The sequence below is a fragment of the Motacilla alba genome, chromosome 28 (genome assembly GCF_015832195.1).
Source record: "Motacilla alba alba isolate MOTALB_02 chromosome 28, Motacilla_alba_V1.0_pri, whole genome shotgun sequence".
NCBI classification, from domain to species: Eukaryota; Metazoa; Chordata; class Aves; order Passeriformes; family Motacillidae; genus Motacilla; species Motacilla alba.
The window spans coordinates 1,866,622-1,884,094 of NC_052043.1; the positions used below are offsets into that span (position 1 = coordinate 1,866,622).

Genomic DNA, 17,473 nt, shown 5'->3' on the forward strand with positions numbered 1-17,473 from the left:
CGGGGCCACATTGGGGCGGTCACTCTGGAACACGGCGGGGGGGTCACTCTGGAACGTGGTCACCGGTGCCACAGTGGGGTGGTCACTCTGTAACGGGGCCACCGGGGCCACATTGGGGCAGTCGCTCTGGAACATGGCAGGGTGGTCACTCTGGAGCGTGGTCACCGGGCCCATGGCTGGGTGGTCACTCTGGAGCGTGGTCACCGGGCCCACATTGGGGCGGTCACTCTGGAACGTGGCAGGGTGGTCACTCTGGAGCGTGGTCACCTGGCCCATGTCTGGGTGGTCGCTCTGGAGCGTGGTCACCGGACCCACGGCGTGGTGGTCACTCTGGAGCGTGGTCACCGGGCCCACGGCGTGGTGGTCACTCTGGAGCGTGGTCACCGGGCCCACGGCGTGGTGGTCACTCTGGAAGGCGTCGGGGTGGTCGCTCTGGAAGGCGCCGAGCTCCGCGCTGGCCTCAGGGCCGCCGGTCCCCGCGGGCTGGGCCGGGCCCCGGGGTCCCCCCTGGGCGCGGCCGCTGCGGGAGCAGTCGTGGTGGCCGTGGTTGCCCAAGCGGCTGGAGGCCACCACGGCTTTCATGGCGGCCTGGGACAGAGGCAGAGGATCGGGGAATTGTGGGATGTTCCGAGGGGATCACCCAGGCCAAATCCTGGCCTGGCCCAGGACACCCCACCAATCCCACCCCCACAATCCCACCCCAACCATCCCACCCCAACCATCCCATCCCAAACCATCCCACCCCCACAATCCCACCCCAACAATCCCACCCCAACCATCCCATCTCCACAATCACACGCCAACCTCCTGGAGCTCTGGCACCCTTGGGAGAGGAACCTTTTCCTAAAATCCACCCCAAAACTCCCCTGGCACTGCTCCAAACTGTCCCTCAGGATCCAAGGGGGTGCTGGCCGAGCTCTGCTCTTCCAAGCTGCTCTCCAGGCCGTGCATGGGGACAGTTGTCCCCCGTTGTCCCCAACAATCCCACCCCAACCTCCTGGAGCTCTGGCAGCCTTGGGGCTGGGATTGAGGGAATTCGGCACCCTTGGGAGAGGAACCTTTCCCTAAAATCCATCCCAAAACTCCCCTGGCACCGCTCCAAACTGTCCCTCATGATCCAAGGAGGTGTTGGCAGAATTCTGCCCTTCCAAGCCACTCTCCAGGCCGTGGATGGGGACAGTTGTCCCTCACTGTCCCCAACAATCCCACCCCAACCTCCTGGAGCTCTGGCAGCCTTGGGGCCGGGATTGAGGGAATTCAGTGCCCAGCACCCTCTGGGGAGGAACCTTTCCCTAAAATCCATCCCAAAACTCCCCTCCAAACTGTCCCTCGTGATCCAAGGGGGTGCTGGCAGACCTCTGCCCTTCAAGCCACCCTCCAGGCCGTGCATGGGGACAGTTGTCCCTTGTTGTCCCCAACAATCCCACCCCAACCTCCTGGAGCTCTGGCACCCTCGGACTGAGGGAATTCGGCACCCTTGGGAGAGGAACCTTTTCCTAAAATCCATCCCAAAACTCCCCTGGCACTGCTCCAAACTGTCCCTCATGATCCAAGGGGGTGCTGGCAGAGCTCTGCTCTTCCAAGCTGCTCTCCAGGCCGTGCATGGGGACAGTTGTCCCCCGCTGTCCCCAACAATCCCACCCCAACCTCCTGGAGCTCTGGCGGCCTCGGATTGAGGGAATTCAGCACCCTTGGGAGAGGAACCTTTCCCTAAAATCCATCCCAAAACTCCCCTCCAAACTGTCCCTCGTGATCCAAGGGGGTGCTGGCAGAGCTCTGCCCTTCAAGCCGCCCTCCAGGCCGTGCATGGGGACAGCTGTCCCTCGCTGTGCTGTCACACGTCCCCGGTGGTGCCAGGTGTCCCCCCTGACCTTCAGCTTCCTCCTGGCGTTGAACTCCTGCAGCTTCCTCTGCGTGCTGTCCATGTGCGCGAATTTCGCCGCCTTGCCGGTGACCCAGGGGTGCTGCAGGGCCTGCTGGACCGTCAGCCTCTTCCGGGGATCCAAAACGATCAATTTTCTGACCTGGCAGCACCAAAATCACCGAGGTTGGTTATTTCGAAATAACTCACGGTCAAAGAAAAAATAATTCTGATAAATATGTAATGTATAGGATAATAAATCATAAAATCAGTGATAAAAATAAGGAATAAAGAAAGAAAGAAAGAAGCAAAATTAATAATAAAGTCATTAATAAAAGTAAGGAATAAAGAAAGAAATAAGTAAAATTAATCATAAATCAATCATAAAAATAAGGAATAGAGAAATAAGTAAAATTAATCGTAAAGTCAATCATAAAAATAAGGAATAAAGAAAGAAGCAAAATTAATAATAAAGTCAATGATAAAAATAAGGAATAAAGAAGTTAAATTAATCATAAAAACAATCATAAAAATAAGGAATAAAGAAGCAAAATTAATCATAAAATCAATCATAAAAGTAAGGAATAAAGAAAGAAAGAAAGAAGTAAAATTAATAATAAAGTCATTAATAAAAGTAAGGAATAAAGAAATAAAGAAGTAAAATTAATCATGAAGTCAATAATAAAAATAAGGAATGAAGAAAGAAGTAAAATTAATCATAAAGTCAATCATAAAAATGAGGAATCAAGAAGTAAAATTAATCATAAAGTCAATAATAAAAAATAAGGAATAAAGAAAGAAAGAAGTAAAATTAAACATAAAATCAGTCATAAAAGATAAGGAATAAATAAAGGAAATTAAAGGAAGCAAGAGTAATATAATAAATAAATAAGTAAATAAATAAATAAATAGTTCACATGAAAAATAAATAATTATTAGAAATGTGTGGGAAATAAATAAATTTAATTAGATAAATATATGTAGTAAATACATGAAAATAAAATCACGAAATGCACAAAATAAAAAAAATTGTAGTTAATAAATGGAAAGAAAGAAACAAATGAAACAAATAGATAAAAATAAAATCATAAAATAAGTGAAACCAATAATGAAAATAGTGAGAAATAAAGGAATGAAAATTTGTAATAAATAAATGAAAACTTGTCATAAATACATAAACATAAAATCATAAATAAATTGATCAATAATAAAATGTGATAGACAAATAAATATAATTAAAGAAATTAATGAATAAATGGATAAAAATGAAATAATAAAATAAACAATCACAATGTTGTAAATAAATAAAGTAATTAATAAATAAAGGGATAAAAATGAAATAATAAAAGAAATCATAACCATATGGAGTAAATAAATAAAACGGAATAAATAAATAAATAAGAATAAAGTAAGGAAAAGAAAAAAGGAAAGAAGGGAAGGGAAGGGAAGGGAAGGGAAGGGAAGGGAAGGGAAGGGAAGGGAAGGGAAGGGAAAGGGGAAAGGGGAAAGGGGAAAGGGGAAAGGGGAAAGGGGAAGTAAAATAAAATAAAGTGAAAAAAAGTAAATAAAATAAAAATAGATTAAAGTAAAATAAAATAAAGTATAAAATAAAATAATACAATAACATAATAAAATAAAATTTTAAAGTAAAATAAAATAATACCTTAAAATAAAATAAAGTAAAATAAAAACTAAACTGAACTAAAATAAAAATAAAATAAAAAAAAAAATAAAATAAAATAAAATAAAATAAAATAAAATAAAATAAAACAAAACAAAATAAAATGAACTAAAAATAAAATTAAAATAGAAATAAATTTAAATAAATAAATAAATGTTACCGTTTCCCGAGCCCAGCGCTGCCTCACTCACCAAATCCTTGGCGTTTGGGGACACCTCGTCCCACCAGGGGGACACGAACTCGTAGTCGCAGGTGAGGATGCGGCCGTACATGTACTGATCCCCCCGCGGGTCGAAGAAGGGCTCGAAGCCGCAGAGCCTGGGGGGACAGAGCCGTGGCACAGGTGGCACCGAGCCGCCACCCCCGCTGCCACCACCACGTGAGCCGAACAATCCCTCGGCCAGCATTTCTCTCCTGGAGGCTGAGGAGCCTCGGAGGAAAATGGAAACAATATTCTGGGATTGCTTCTGCTGCGCTTTGCGGCTCCGGGATGTGCCGGGGGCTGTTGGCCGCTGCTCACGCTGGCTCGGGCCCATGGCAGTGGCTTTGACTCCATGACCCAACAGGGCCGGGCCGTGCCAGGACTCTGCAGCACAGCCGGGTTCTCTTTCTCATCCGTGCTGAGCCTAATGTCTGAATCCTTCCTCTGGTCTGCAGAATAGTTCCAGTGCAGTGTTGGTTTATATTAGAATGTAATAGAATATAATGTAATATAATGTAATGTAATATCTATAATACAATGTAATATAATATAACATAATGTAATGTAATATATATAATATTATGAAGTGTAATATATATAATAAAATATAATGTAATATAATGTAATGTAATATAATATAATATAATATAATATAATGTAATATAATATAATGTAATATAATGTAATATCATATAATGTAAAATCTATAATACAATGTAATATAATATAACATAACGTAATGTAATATATATAATATTATGTAATGTAATATAATGTAATGTAATGTAATATAATATAATATAATATAATGTAATATAATATAACATAATGTAATGTAATATATATAATATTATGTAATGTAATATAATGTAATGTAATATAATATAATATAATATAATATGTAATATAGAATACAATATGATATAATATAATACAATATAATAAATATAATATTATATAGTGTAATATAATACAGTATAATATAGTATAATATAATGAAATGTAATGCAATATACTATATAGTATATAATATATAATATATAATATATAATATATAATATATACTATATAATATATAATATATAATATATAATATATAATATATAATATATAATATATAATATAAATGTATAATGTATAATGTATATTAGTGTATAATATAATATAATATAGTATAGTATTAGTATAATATATTACATTTTGTTATACTATTATATTATATTATGTTTGTTATATTATATTATGTTATGTTATGTTATGTTATGTTATGTTATGTTATGTTATGTATAGCATCATATCATATAACACCATATCATTATAAATTAGCCTTCTAAAACCATAGAGTCAAATTCACTCATTTCATCCCGGGGACCCTGCAAATTCCACACCCCGCAGCAGGGACAGAGGGGACAAAGCCCCCCACCCCGTGTCCCCTGGCTGTGACACTCACAGGATGTAGGTGATGACCCCCACGCTCCACATGTCCACCTCTGGTCCATAGGGGCACCCGTGCAGGATTTCGGGGGCTGGAAGGAAAATTTAGGGGTCAAACGCACCCATGGGGGGGGGTGCCAGTGGAGAAAACCCTGCTGGGCACCAACGGGTGTGGAAGAAAGGGATAAATGGGGAGAAAAAGGGAGAAATGGGGAGAAAAGGGGATAAATGGGGAGAAAAGGGGATAAGTGGGGAGGAAATGGGGAGAAATGGGGAGAAGAAGGGATAAATGGGGGGAAAAAAGGATAAATGGGGAGGAAATGGGGAGAAATGGGGAGAAGAAGGGATAAATGGGGAGGAAAGGGGAGAAATGGGGAGAAAAGGGGATAAATGGGGAGAAATAAGGATAAATGGGGAGGAAAAGGGGATAAATGGGGAGGAAAGGGGGTAAATGGGGAGAAAAGGGGATAAATGGGGAGGAAAGGGGATAAATGGGGAGGAAAAGGGGATAAATGGGGAGAAAAGGGATAAATGGGGAGGAAAGGGGAGAAATGGGGAGGAAAAGGGGATAAATGGGGAGGAAAGGGGAGAAATGGGGAGAAAAGGGGATAAATGGGGAGAAAAGGGATAAATGGGGAGGAAATTGGGGAAAGTGGGGAGAAAAGGGGATAAATGGGGAGGAAAAGGGGATAAATGGGGAGAAAAGGGGATAAATGGGGAGGAAAGGGGAGAAATGGGGAGAAAAAGGGGATAAATGGGGAGGAAAGGGGAGAAACGTGGCTCTTAGCCAGCCAAATGTGGCACGGCCCCAGCTATTCCTGCACCGACCTGTGCCCAGCCTCAGGTGGGGAAAACCCTCTGGAATGTCCATCCCACCCCAATTTTCCTCTCCCCAGAGTGTCCCTCTGTCCCTCTCATCCCAATTTTCCTCTCCCCAGAGTGTCCCTCCCTCTCACCCCAATTTTCCTCTCCCCAGAGTGTCCCTCTGTCCCTCCCACCCCAGTTTTCCTCTCCCCACAATGTCCCTCTGTCCCTCCCACCCCAATTTTCCTCTCCCCAGAGTGTCCCTCTCTCTCACCCCAATTTTCCTCTCCCCAGAGTGTCCCTCTGTCCCTCTCACCCCAGTTTTCCTCTCCCCAGAGTGTCCCTCCCTCTCACCCCAATTTTCCTCTCCCCAGAGTGTCCCTCTGTCCCTCCCACCCCAGTTTTCCTCTCCCCACAATGTCCCTCTGTCCCTCTCACCCCAGTTTTCCTCTCCCCAGAGTGTCTCTCCCTCCCCAATTTTCCCCTCCCCAAAATGTTTCTCCCTCCCTCACTCCCTCCCTCCCTTCCTCCCCAGTTTTCCTCTCCCCAGCGTGTCCTTCTGTCCCTCCCTCCCCAATTTTCCTCTCCCCAGCGTGTCCCTCTGTCCCTCCCTCCCCAATTTTCCTCTCCCAGGGTGTCCCTCTGTCCCTCCCTCCCCAGTTTTCCTCTCCCCAGGGTGTCCCTCCCTCCCCGGTCCCCTCTCACCGCAGTACCCCGGTGTCCCACACACGGTTTTCATGGTGTCCTGTTCATCCACGATCTTGGAGAGCCCGAAGTCACCTTGCAGGGACACAAGGGAGCGGCAGCGCCATCAGGGACGGGCGCTGCGATCCCCTCTCGTGCCAGGACCCCTGGCCGGGTCCCCAACTCACCGATTTTGAGGGGTGCATCAGGGGACAGGTCTGCGTAGAGCAGGTTCTCCGGCTTCAGGTCCCGGTGCACGACTCCGTTCTGGTGCAGATACTGCAAAAAGAGGAGAAGAGGGAGGGAAAGGGAACGGAACGGCCTCAGACAGGATTTGGGAGGTGGCAGCAGCCACTGGGGACCTGTCACCAACCCGGGCACAGCTGCCCTTTCCAGTTCGGAGTTCCCGTTTTGAAAAACCCTCCTGTTGCCAGGGAAACTCCGGGATGCAGAGCAGCCCTGTCCTGCCCCCCAGTTTTTGAGCAAGGGGACCCTCCTGTTCCCCAGGGATATTTGGAACAGCTCTGGGTGCCTCTCCCCAGGGATATTTGGGGGTGCATGCAGATGGGGACAGCTCCGGGTGCCTCTCCCCACGGATACCAATTCCGGGTCCTTCCCCAGGGATATTTGGGATCAATGCAGCTCCGGGTCTCTCCCCTCCCAGGTGCCCCCCCAGGGATATTTAAAGCTCTGGGTGCCTCTCCCAGGGATCAGTGCATCCTTCCCCCAGGGATATTTGGGATGGGGACAGCTCTGGGTGCCTCTCCCCAGGGATATTTGGGGACAGCTCTGGGTGCCTCTCCCCAGGGATATTTGGGGTCAGTGCAGCTCCGGGGCCTCTCCCCAGGGATTTGGGGTGGGGACAGCTCCACAAATTTGGGATGGGGACATTCTCCCCAGGGATATTTGGGGTCACAGCTCCGGGTGCCTCTCCCCAGGGATATCTGGGATGGGGGCAGCTCTGGGTGCCTCTCCCCAGGGATATTTGGGATGGGGACAGCTCCGGGTACCTCTCCCCAGGGATATTTGGGATCAATGCAGCTCCAGGTGCCTCTCCCCAGGGATATTTGGGATGGGGGTAGGTGCCTCTCCCCAGGGATATTTGGGATGGGGACAGATCTAGGTGCCTCTCCCCAGGGATATTTGGGATGGGGGTAGCTCTGGGTGCCTCTCCCCAGGGATATTTGGGATGGGGGCAGCATCAGGCTCTCCTCAGGGATATTTGGCTGCAGCCCCCCCAGTGCCACCCCCAAGCCACCCCCTCACCGGGCTGTCCCCAGGGCCACGTTACCGAAACGGCCTCCAGGATCTGCTTGACCACGTGCGCCGCGTCCCGCTCGCTGTAGAACCCCCTCTCCACGATCCTGTGGGCACACGGAGCCTTCAGCCCCCTCCATCCTCCTCCTCCCGCCGGGATCCATCCCCCCCCCGAGCCCATCTGTACCTGTCGAAGAGTTCTCCCCCCGTCACCAGCTCCAGCACCAGCGCGATCTCCGAGGGCGTCTCGAAAATCTCCTTCAGCTTGATCTGGAAACGGAGACAGGAGGGATTTTGGGATGTGGGGCGTGGGGTATGAGATATGGGATATGGGATATGGCATGTGGGATATCGAGGATGTCTCAAAAATCTCCTTCAGCTTGATCTGGAAAGGGCCACAGGAGGGATTTTGGGATGTGGGGTGTGGGATATGAGATGTGGGATATGGGATGTAGGATATCGAGGGTGTCTCAAAAATCTCCTTCAGCTTGATCTGGAAAGGGCCACGGGAGGGATTTTGGGATGTGGGGTGTGGGATGTGGGATGTGGAATGTGGGATATCGAGGGATATCGAGGTTGTCTCAAAAATCTCCTTCAGCTTGATCTGGAAAGGGCGACAGGAGGGATTTTGGGATATGGGATATGGGATATGGGATATGGGATATGGGATGTGGGATATGGGATATGGGATATGGGATGTGGGATATTGAGGGATATCGAGGTTGTCTCAAAAATCTCCTTCAGCTTGATCTGGAAAGGGGGACAGAAGGGGTTTTGGGATGTGGGGTGTGGGGTATGAGATATGGGATATGGGATGTGAGATATGGGATGTGGAGTGTGGGATATGAGGTATGAGATATGGGATGAGGGATATGAAATGTGGGATATGGGATGTGGGATATGGGATATAGGATATGGGATATGGGATCTGGGATATGGGACATGGGATATGGGATATGGGATATGGGGTGTGGGATGTGGGATATGGGATATAGGATATGGGATATGGGATATAGGATATGGGATATGGGATATGGGATATGGGATATGGGATATAGGATGTGGGATGTGGGATGTGGGATGTGGGATATGGGATATGGGATATGGGATATAGGATATGGGATGTGGAATGCAGGAATGCGTCCTGGCTGTGCTGGGAGGAGACTTTGACCACCAGGGAGGGTGGCAAGGGTTATTTCAGGGCAAACATTTCCTTCCTCTGTTTGCTTGGTTTCTCCCCACTCTTGATTTGTTTTCACCTGAATTTTTGGAACTTTTCGCAGCAGCCCCACTCACTAAACAGGGATTAAAGATGAATCTGGGGATGTGCAGAGCCCTGATCCTCTTCACGTCTCCGATTTGTTTGTCAGAGGAGCTCCTTGAGAGCATTGGGATTTTGCAGCTCCGTGGGCACCTGGGAGCCTTTGTCCAGCCCTGTGGAGTGGGAGCACTGGCTGCACGGGATGGATCCTGACCCTGCACACCCGGGATGGGATGAGGGCGAGCCGGACACACCCCGTGAGGCCACGGTCACTCTGGGACCAAGGCTCTGGAAACGTCCCTTGGGCTGTTCTGCAGCAGAAGAGGCACCAAGCCCGTGTTTTCCCCCTGACTTTTTGTGATTTGGCTCCCACACGAGCCCTTTGTGCCTCCACAGCCCATCTGGAATTAACAACTCTCTCTTAATGCAATTTTTCCTTTTTTTTTTTTTTTTTTCCCCACTTTTTTTTTTTTTTCTCCCTAAGAAAATGGAAACCCAAGAATTTCATGCTTCTTAAGACTTTTGTGACACCGCGAATTTCATGGGGCTTTAATCATTCCCTTCCCAGGCTGGGTGACACGCCGTGATCCCCCGCGGGGTGAGAGACACTACGTGGCAGCTTATTGCATTATAATAACACACAGAGCACTATCATTTTCCTATTAACTTCAAAAGTTTACAATCCTATTATCAGCCTCTGCCGAGGTCGGTGCTCGCACGTCAATAATGGAGCAGAGCAGCTCCTCTTCAAACATCACTTGAACTTGGGATGAGCAGAACCCCACGGAAACCTCGGGGATTTAAATATTCCAACAGGCTGGATCCTCCTCCACGGCTCCGAGGAGCTGCTGCCTGGAGAGGGGAGGGTGGAAATTGGATTTGCTGTGGTGTTCCTGATAACACATCAGAGAGGAGCCTCTTCCCATCCACCTGGGCTGCTCCAAGTGCGTGATTCCCATCCTGGCTCTCATCCCTGCGCCTGCCCAGGTGTCCTGGGATGGGGGAAATGTCTCCATGGAAGAGGCTGAAGCACCAAATTGCCCCAAAAACCACTGAAACACCCCAAAACAGGCCCACGCCGAGCTGGCTGAGAGGTTTGGAGACAAGCTGTCCTCAGTGCTTTGGCCTCTTTATCGCTGCTTTGGGGATGTTTGGGATTTCTCTTGGCTTCATCTCTTGGCATGAAGGTTTTGGGCTTCTCCAGAGAGCAAAGCTCTGCTGAGGGTGGGCTGGGAGCAGCCGCGCCCAGGGTTGGAGGGATGCTGCAGCCAGTGGCAAGACAATGTCCCAGCGATGTCCTGATCACAATCCCGACAGGAGCCGGGCCTGTCCCAGCCCTCAGCCCCACAGCAGCTCCCAGGTGGCTTTTTCGTGTCATTCCCTTAACTCAGGTGTTCTCCAAGATCCTTTTGCAATTTCCCAGTGGAACCTTGCAGTCGGGAATGAGCTTTTTTTTTTTTTGGGGGGTGGGGGGCACGGAGCCCCCTGGCATTCCAGAGGGGCTCTGCTGGCCCCTGGCTGGATTAGATCCACTCCAGCCCCGCTCCCGTTATCCTTGGAGCGCTGAGCGGGCAGGACACGGCCCCAGCCCCGCAGCCCCAGCCTCCCCTTTCATCTCCCCTGGCAGGATTCATTACAGGCGGGCAATTTTCCTGGGATTCATTTGATCTCCTCGATGGAAATTGCCTGCCTGCTGGAAATCTCCAGCCAGGGTGTGGGAAGGGGGAGCACAGGGAGCGTCCTTGGCCTTGGATATCAGAGCTGGGAGCTCAAAGGAGCTGCGAGGACCGGGAATTTCATGTGGCAGAGAGAGGGGAATCACCAGGATGCTGTCAGTGAGGCAGGGAGGGGACACGGGGTGCAGGGAGGGGACACGGGCGGGGTGCAGGGAGGGTTTTCCATGGGGCGATGCCTTCATCCTGTGCCAAGACAGGATGAGGACAAGGACATTCCAGCCCTTCCCTCAGCCCCAGGCTGAGTTCAGGGCAAACCCACCCCCATCAGCCGTGGACCCGACCCAAAGGGAGGTGGCAGCAGTGTCACAAGGGTCCTACTCACGATGTTGGGGTGCGAGAGCCGCAGCAGGACCCCGATCTCCGTCCTCACGATCTTTTTGTCGATCTGGGAAGCAGAGCCCGCGCAGAGCTTGTGTCACCTGCACTGCCAGGCCTGGCTCTGGCTCCCCACCACGCAGAGACCCCCCACTACCCCCAGCACATTCCCATGTCTGTCCCAGAGCCCACCCCCACCCCAAATCCCAGCGCTTTTGTCCATGTGGGACCCCCGGAGTGCGGGAGCCATGCCCTGTGCCAGCCCCACGCCTGTCCCGGTGCCGAGGGCAGGGCAGGACAGACACCACCACCCTCTCCCCCAGCTCCCTGATGCCCCCCCTTCCCATCCCCAGCCCCTCTCCTGCCCCACTCACCGTTTTCTTCAGGATCTTGGCAGCGTAGGGAGCTCCCGTGCCCTTCTCCTGGCAGCTGAACACCACCGAGGTGGCTCCCCTGGGGGACAGGGGGGGACGTGAGGCTTGGCACAGAGCCGGGGGTCCCGCTCCCCCTTTGGCAGTGCCAGGCCCTGGGAGCTCAGCGTGGCTTCCACTCTTCGTGGATCCGGCTTTTCACGGGTTTCCCCCCTCCTGCATCCCCCCCATTCCCGAATTCCCCTCCTGTACCCCTCCCCTTCCTGCCCCCCCTTCTCCCGGACCCCCTCCCGGCTCTCCCGGCCGAGGCATTTTTAATCCCACCCGCTTTCTGCGGGGGGTTTAAATCCTTAAGCCGCTTTCACGACGGGACGGAGCCGCCGTGTCCCCGCTCGCAGTCTCTCGGCGACAGCAGCGACACTGCCGGGGCTCCATCCCAGGCGGTTCCCGTCACCGGACACCCGCCAGGTGACACGGGGACCGCCGCCTCCCCGCCGATGGCCATCTCGGCTCGAGTTAATCGCGTTTCCCGAGCGCCGGCCGGTGAAATCAGCCCATCCATCGCTCCGGGCCCTGCCGGGGCTCCTTTGCAATTCCATCTCCCTGCCTGGCTCCTGGAGCAGATTAATTCCTGCCCCCGTGTTTTCCCGCACTTTGGGACGGAGCTCAGGCTGTGCCTGGAGGTGCCCGGCAAGATCAGACCCCAAAACCACCGAGTTTCACCCCAAAACCTCCCCTGAGCCTGCCGGGCTCCCCAGGCAGCCCCCGCGCTCCCGGGTGCTCTCAAAGAGGGGTTTGTCTCCAAAGCCGGAGTAGATTCTGCAGCTCATCCGGCTGAATTTGGGAACGGCGTTCCCATGGCAACGGCAGCGCCGGGTACCGGGCTCGTCCGGGATGCTGCGGGATCCAGGAGCCCCAGCCCTGCCCAGCTTCACAGCATTCCCCCCCTTTTGCCGAGCATTCTCCACGAAACTTCACTTTACACATAAAACGAGGTTTGGAAACGAATTGTTGCAGCTGGGAGGGGAGGAGAGGGGCGGCCACCACCCGCTCCAGCTCGGGAAAAAGGGCAAAAGCTGCAATTTGACCCCAAAATGGCATCTCTGCGCCACAACAACGCTCTTCCAGCGGGAGAAACCACGAGGTTATTCTTGGAATTTCCCAGCTGGGCTGCTCGGGGGGCAGGACCCTCCACAACCCCCTCTCCACAGCTGAATCCCAGCCAGGATCTGTCGCCTCTCACCCTCCCCTCCGCATTTTTCCGCACGGACAGTTCCCAGCCTGATTCCCGCCGCTAACGAGATCATTTAGGAGCGCTCGGCTCGGCGTTTAGCAGGACTCGGGGTGGCCCCCGTGCCCGCTGTGCCCGTGGCGCTGCCCCTCACGCGTCCCCAATTAGGGCAGCGCTCGGAATTCGCCACACCTCGGTCCCCGCCGGCCCCCGCAGCCGCCGCTCGAGGCCTCAAATAAATATCCCAAATCAGCCCTGCCTGCGACGGGAGATAATTGCATTTGCTTTCCAGATGAACCGGAAAATGTCGAACGATGGGATTTGCCGGGAGCCTGGAACGTGCCGGGGCCGGGCTGGGTCCTCCCCGCTGTCCCCGCATCCCTGCGCGGCTCCCTCCATCCCTCTCCTGCTCCCCAGGGGCTTCCCGGCCGGAGCTGGGCCCAGCCTTGCTAGGAGAGGCTCCAAGGCAGAGCTGTGCATGGTGAGTGGGCTCCCAGCAGCCCAAAGCCCACCCAGACCCCACACGCCGTGAGTTTCATTTAAATCTGGGACTAAAGCTGGATGGATGGATGGATGGATGGATGGATGGATGGATGGATGGATGGATGGATGGATTCCAGAGGCTCCAGGCCTGTCCTTCTGCCCTAAATCCCTCTGTGCAGGGCTGAGTGCTGCCAAGCCCCGGGCTGATGTGGCCACCCCTTGATACAAACCCTTAAATTCCTGCTTTCACCAAAACTGCTCCTTTTCAGGCTCCTCTGAGGATGGAAACCCTGAGGCAGCTGGGGCTGGCCCAGCCTGAGCCACCAAATCCCCCTGTTCTGAGCCAGGGCTCCGAGGCAGAGCTGCCTCCCCCCACGGCACAGCCCAGAGCCCCCACAAACGGGATCAGCAACCTTCCCAGCACGGCCTCCTGGCACCCCTGGCACCCCCCTGCCCCAGGGGCACCGGACAGCGGGATCACAGCCCTCAGATGGGCTCTGCAAGCCAAACGCAGAGCTGGGAATTCAGGCTCTGTGGAGGCTGGCACTGCCTGGCCTTTGCAGGGGGCTGCTGCAGGCAGGACCCTCATCGCCCACCCCAAAAGCCTTGGGGTGCTCAGAGGAGAGATGGTCTCCTCATGAGAGGAGGAATATCCATCCCCACAGGCCCAGGGGCCCCCTGTCCAACCTGCAAAGCCCCAGTGAGTGCTCCCAGCCCCTGGCTGCAGTGTCACAGCACAGGCCAAGCACCAGGCCACACGAGAGGGAAGGGCCTGTCACCATCCATCCCCTTATCCATCCTTCCACAGCCTTTCTACAGCCACCCTTCTCCCCTGCTTGTCCATCCCTCCCTGCATCCCTCCATTCTTCCATCCCTCCTCATCCATTCCTCCCACATCCATCCATCCCCTCCGTATCTGTCCCTCCCTTCCTGCATCCTTTCCTGCACCCCTTCGCCCCCATTCCCTTTCATCCACCCCCCCAAATTCCTCCATCCCCCCCAATCCATCCCCTCCATATTCCTCACCCCTCCCCACATCCCTCCATCCCCCTCTGCCTCCCTCCATCCCCCTCTGCTTCCCTCCATCCCCCCTGCCTCCCTCCATCCCTCCTGCTTCCCTCCATCCCCCCTGCCTCCCTCCATCCCCCATTGCCTCCCTCCATCCCCCTCTGCCTCCCTCCATCCCCCCTGCCTCCCTCCATCCCCTCCTGCCTCCCTCCATCCCCTCCTGCCTCCCTCCTGCCTCCCCCCATCCCTCTCTGCCTCCTTCTATCCCTCCTGCCTCCCTCCATCCCTCCTGCCTCCATCCCTCCTGCTTCCCTCCATCCCTCCTGCTTCCCTCCATCCCTCCTGCTTCCCTCCATCCCTCCTGCCTCCCTCCATCCCTCCTGCTTCCCTCCATCCCCCCCGCCTCCCTCCATCCCTCCTGCTTCCCTCCATCCCTCCTGCCTCCCTCCATCCCTCCTGCTTCTCTCCATCCCTCCTTCCTCCCTCCATCCCTCCTGCTTCTCTCCATCCCCCCTGCCTCCCTCCATCCCTCCTGCCTCCCCCCATCCCTCTCTGCCTCCTTCTATCCCTCCTGCTTCTCTCCATCCCTCCTGCCTCCCTCCATCCCTCCTGCCTCCCTCCATCCCTCTCCCCACCAGGCCAGTCCCTGCCCCAGCCAGGACCCGCTCCCACCCCCGGGGGGCTCCTGCCCCTCCCGGCCCCTCCCCGTTCGCTCTCCCCGCCCGGTACCGTCCCAGCTCGGGGCCCACGATGTAGAAATCTTCCAGTGCCGCCTCCCGGTGGGATCCATCGATCCAGAACTCGCTCTCGCTCTTGGACGAGGGCATGGTGGGCTGGGGGCTGCGCGCTGCCTCCAGCTGCTGGGAAGGGGAGACCCCGGCGTGGATGGCCGCAGCCCCCCCGCTTCACCCCCAGCCGATCCCCCCGCGCCTCCCGAGTGCCCAGATGGCTCGGGGAAAGCCAGCGCTCGGGATTATCGAGCGCCACGGAACCACGGCCACAAATCCCCTTCCCACCCGGCACGTCCGATGCCTTTTCCGAGATAATTCCCCCCGCTGTGGGATGTTCCCCCCGCTCCCGGCTTTTTCCACCACCCCCCTCCCCTTTTCCCACCCCATTCCCACCTGTCTGGGGTCCCCCCCGGCTTCGCAGAGCCCGGCAGGCCGAGCACCCACGGGCTGCTTCGCACCCCGATTCCCGCAGCCTCCCCCAACCCCCCCGGCCCTCCACACGCCCCCGGCAATTTTGGGGTGGGGTCGCGGCCCGGCACGTACCATTACCTGCGGCGCCGCTCGTGTCCCCCCCGGCGCTGCCTCATCCCCGGCCGTGCCGAGGGTGGGCACGGGGGGATCCCGAGCCCGCGGGGCCGGTGCTGAGCCTGCCCGCGGCCCCCCGGGGCCCCCCGCTGCTCCCCAGAACGGGGCGGCACGGCTCAGCTCCGCGGCGGGGCTTCACGGGGAGGCGCTGGGCTGGGAAGATGGAGGGACGCGGGGATACGGGGATGGGAGGACTCGGGAGCGGAGGGATGCAGGGATGGAGGATGCCGGGCGGCACGGAGGCAGCTGCCGGGATGCCGGGATGGGAGGATGCAGGGATGGGAGGATGGGAGGATGATGAAGGGATGCGGGGATGGGAGGATGCCGGGCGGCACGGAGGCAGCTGCCGGGATGCCGGGATGAGAGGATGCAGGGATGCCGGGATGGGAGGATGCAGGGATGCGGGGATACCGGGCAGCACCGGGAGGCGGGGATGAGAGGCTGCCGCGCTGCCGGGAAGCGGGAGAGCAGCGCTGCAGGGAGAGAGGAAGGTGGGGATGCGGGGCCGGGGCTGCGGAGCACCGGGACCCTCCCCGGCAGCATCACCGGCTCCGCCGCGCTCCCGCCTGGCTCGGCCGTGCCACCCCCCGGCCCGGCGCCGCCACTGCACCCCCCCCGCCGCCCCCCCGGGGCTACGGGACCCGCGCGGGGCTCGGGGAGTCCGGGTGGCCGCGACCCCACGCCCCGCAGCGGCGGGACCGGCCAGGGCGGGGGCACCGCGGCCGCTCCCCGGGAGCACCCGGAACGCCCCCGGTGCCGCGGCCCGCACCCCGCCCCGCGGCCCGGGCACACCCGCAGCCCCGCAGCCACCGGGGCCGGGCCGTGCCCCGCCGAGCAGCCGGAGCCGGGGATCCCCCGGTGCCGGGGGGTCGCGAAGCGGGGGCGCGGGCGCTGCCCGGAGCGGCCGCACGGTGACGCCGTCGCCCACCGGATGGGAACGGGGGGGGCGGGGGGGAAATGGGAGGGTGGGAGGGGACGGGGCGGGAATGAGATTGGGATTGGAGAGGGGTTGAGTTGCGCGCCTGGAGTGGGAATGGGCTGGGAATGGTGGGAATGGCGCCGGGAATGGCACTGGGAGTGGCACTGGGAACGGCACTGGGAATGGCACTGGGAGTGGCACTGGGAATGGTGGGAATGGCACTGGGAATGGTGGGAATGGCACCGGGAATGGCACTGGGAGTGGCACTGGGAATGGTGGGAATGGCACCGGGAATGGCACTGGGAGTGGCACTGGGAACGGCACTGGGAATGCACTGGGAGTGGCACTGGGAATGGCACTGGGAATGGTGGGAATGGCACTGGGAATGGCACTGGGAATGGCACTGGGAATGCACTGGGAGTGGCACTGGGAGTGGCACTGGGAATGGTGGGAATGGCACTGGGAATGGTGGTAATGGCACCGGGAATGGCACTGGGAGTGGCACTGGGAAAGGCACTGGGAATGGGCTGGGAATGGTGCTGGGAATGGTGGGGCCTGGCTGGAGGAGGGGGATGAGCAGATGGGACCAGGCATGGGTGGGTTTAGGGTGGGATTGGGATTGGGGGTGGGGTAGTGCCCGGAGTAGGGAATGGAGATGAGATGAGATAGGGCAGGGCTGGGACTGAGAATGGGATGGGAGTGAGGATGGGGTCAGGGATGAGATGGGAATGGGGATGGGATGGGATGGGATGGGATGGGATGGGATGGGATGGGATAGGGCCAGGGTGAGGCTTGGATTAGGATTAGGGCCAGGAACAGAATCAGAACGGACACGGGATTGGAGAAGGAGATGGGATGGGACCAGGGATGGGGCTGGGCTGGGACTGTGGATGGTGTTTGCGTGGGGCCA

General features: G+C 55.0%; 1 protein-coding gene across 1 annotated transcript; it reads right to left on the reverse strand.

Moving 5' to 3' along the window:
- Nucleotides 1–282: 282 nt before the first annotated feature.
- Nucleotides 283–15,540, reverse strand: LOC119712364 (calcium/calmodulin-dependent protein kinase type IV-like; the record flags this gene model as incomplete). The annotated part of the gene is made up of 12 exons (XM_038163468.1): nucleotides 15,453–15,540; nucleotides 15,058–15,188; nucleotides 11,610–11,688; nucleotides 11,243–11,305; nucleotides 8,111–8,193; nucleotides 7,958–8,030; nucleotides 6,855–6,945; nucleotides 6,688–6,762; nucleotides 5,195–5,270; nucleotides 3,734–3,860; nucleotides 1,872–2,024; nucleotides 283–588 (listed from the first exon to the last, which is right to left on the reverse strand). Coding segments are annotated over exons 2-12 (1,224 nt in total), but the record flags the coding sequence as incomplete, so codon positions are not given.
- Between the last annotated feature and the right edge of the window lie 1,933 nt (nucleotides 15,541–17,473).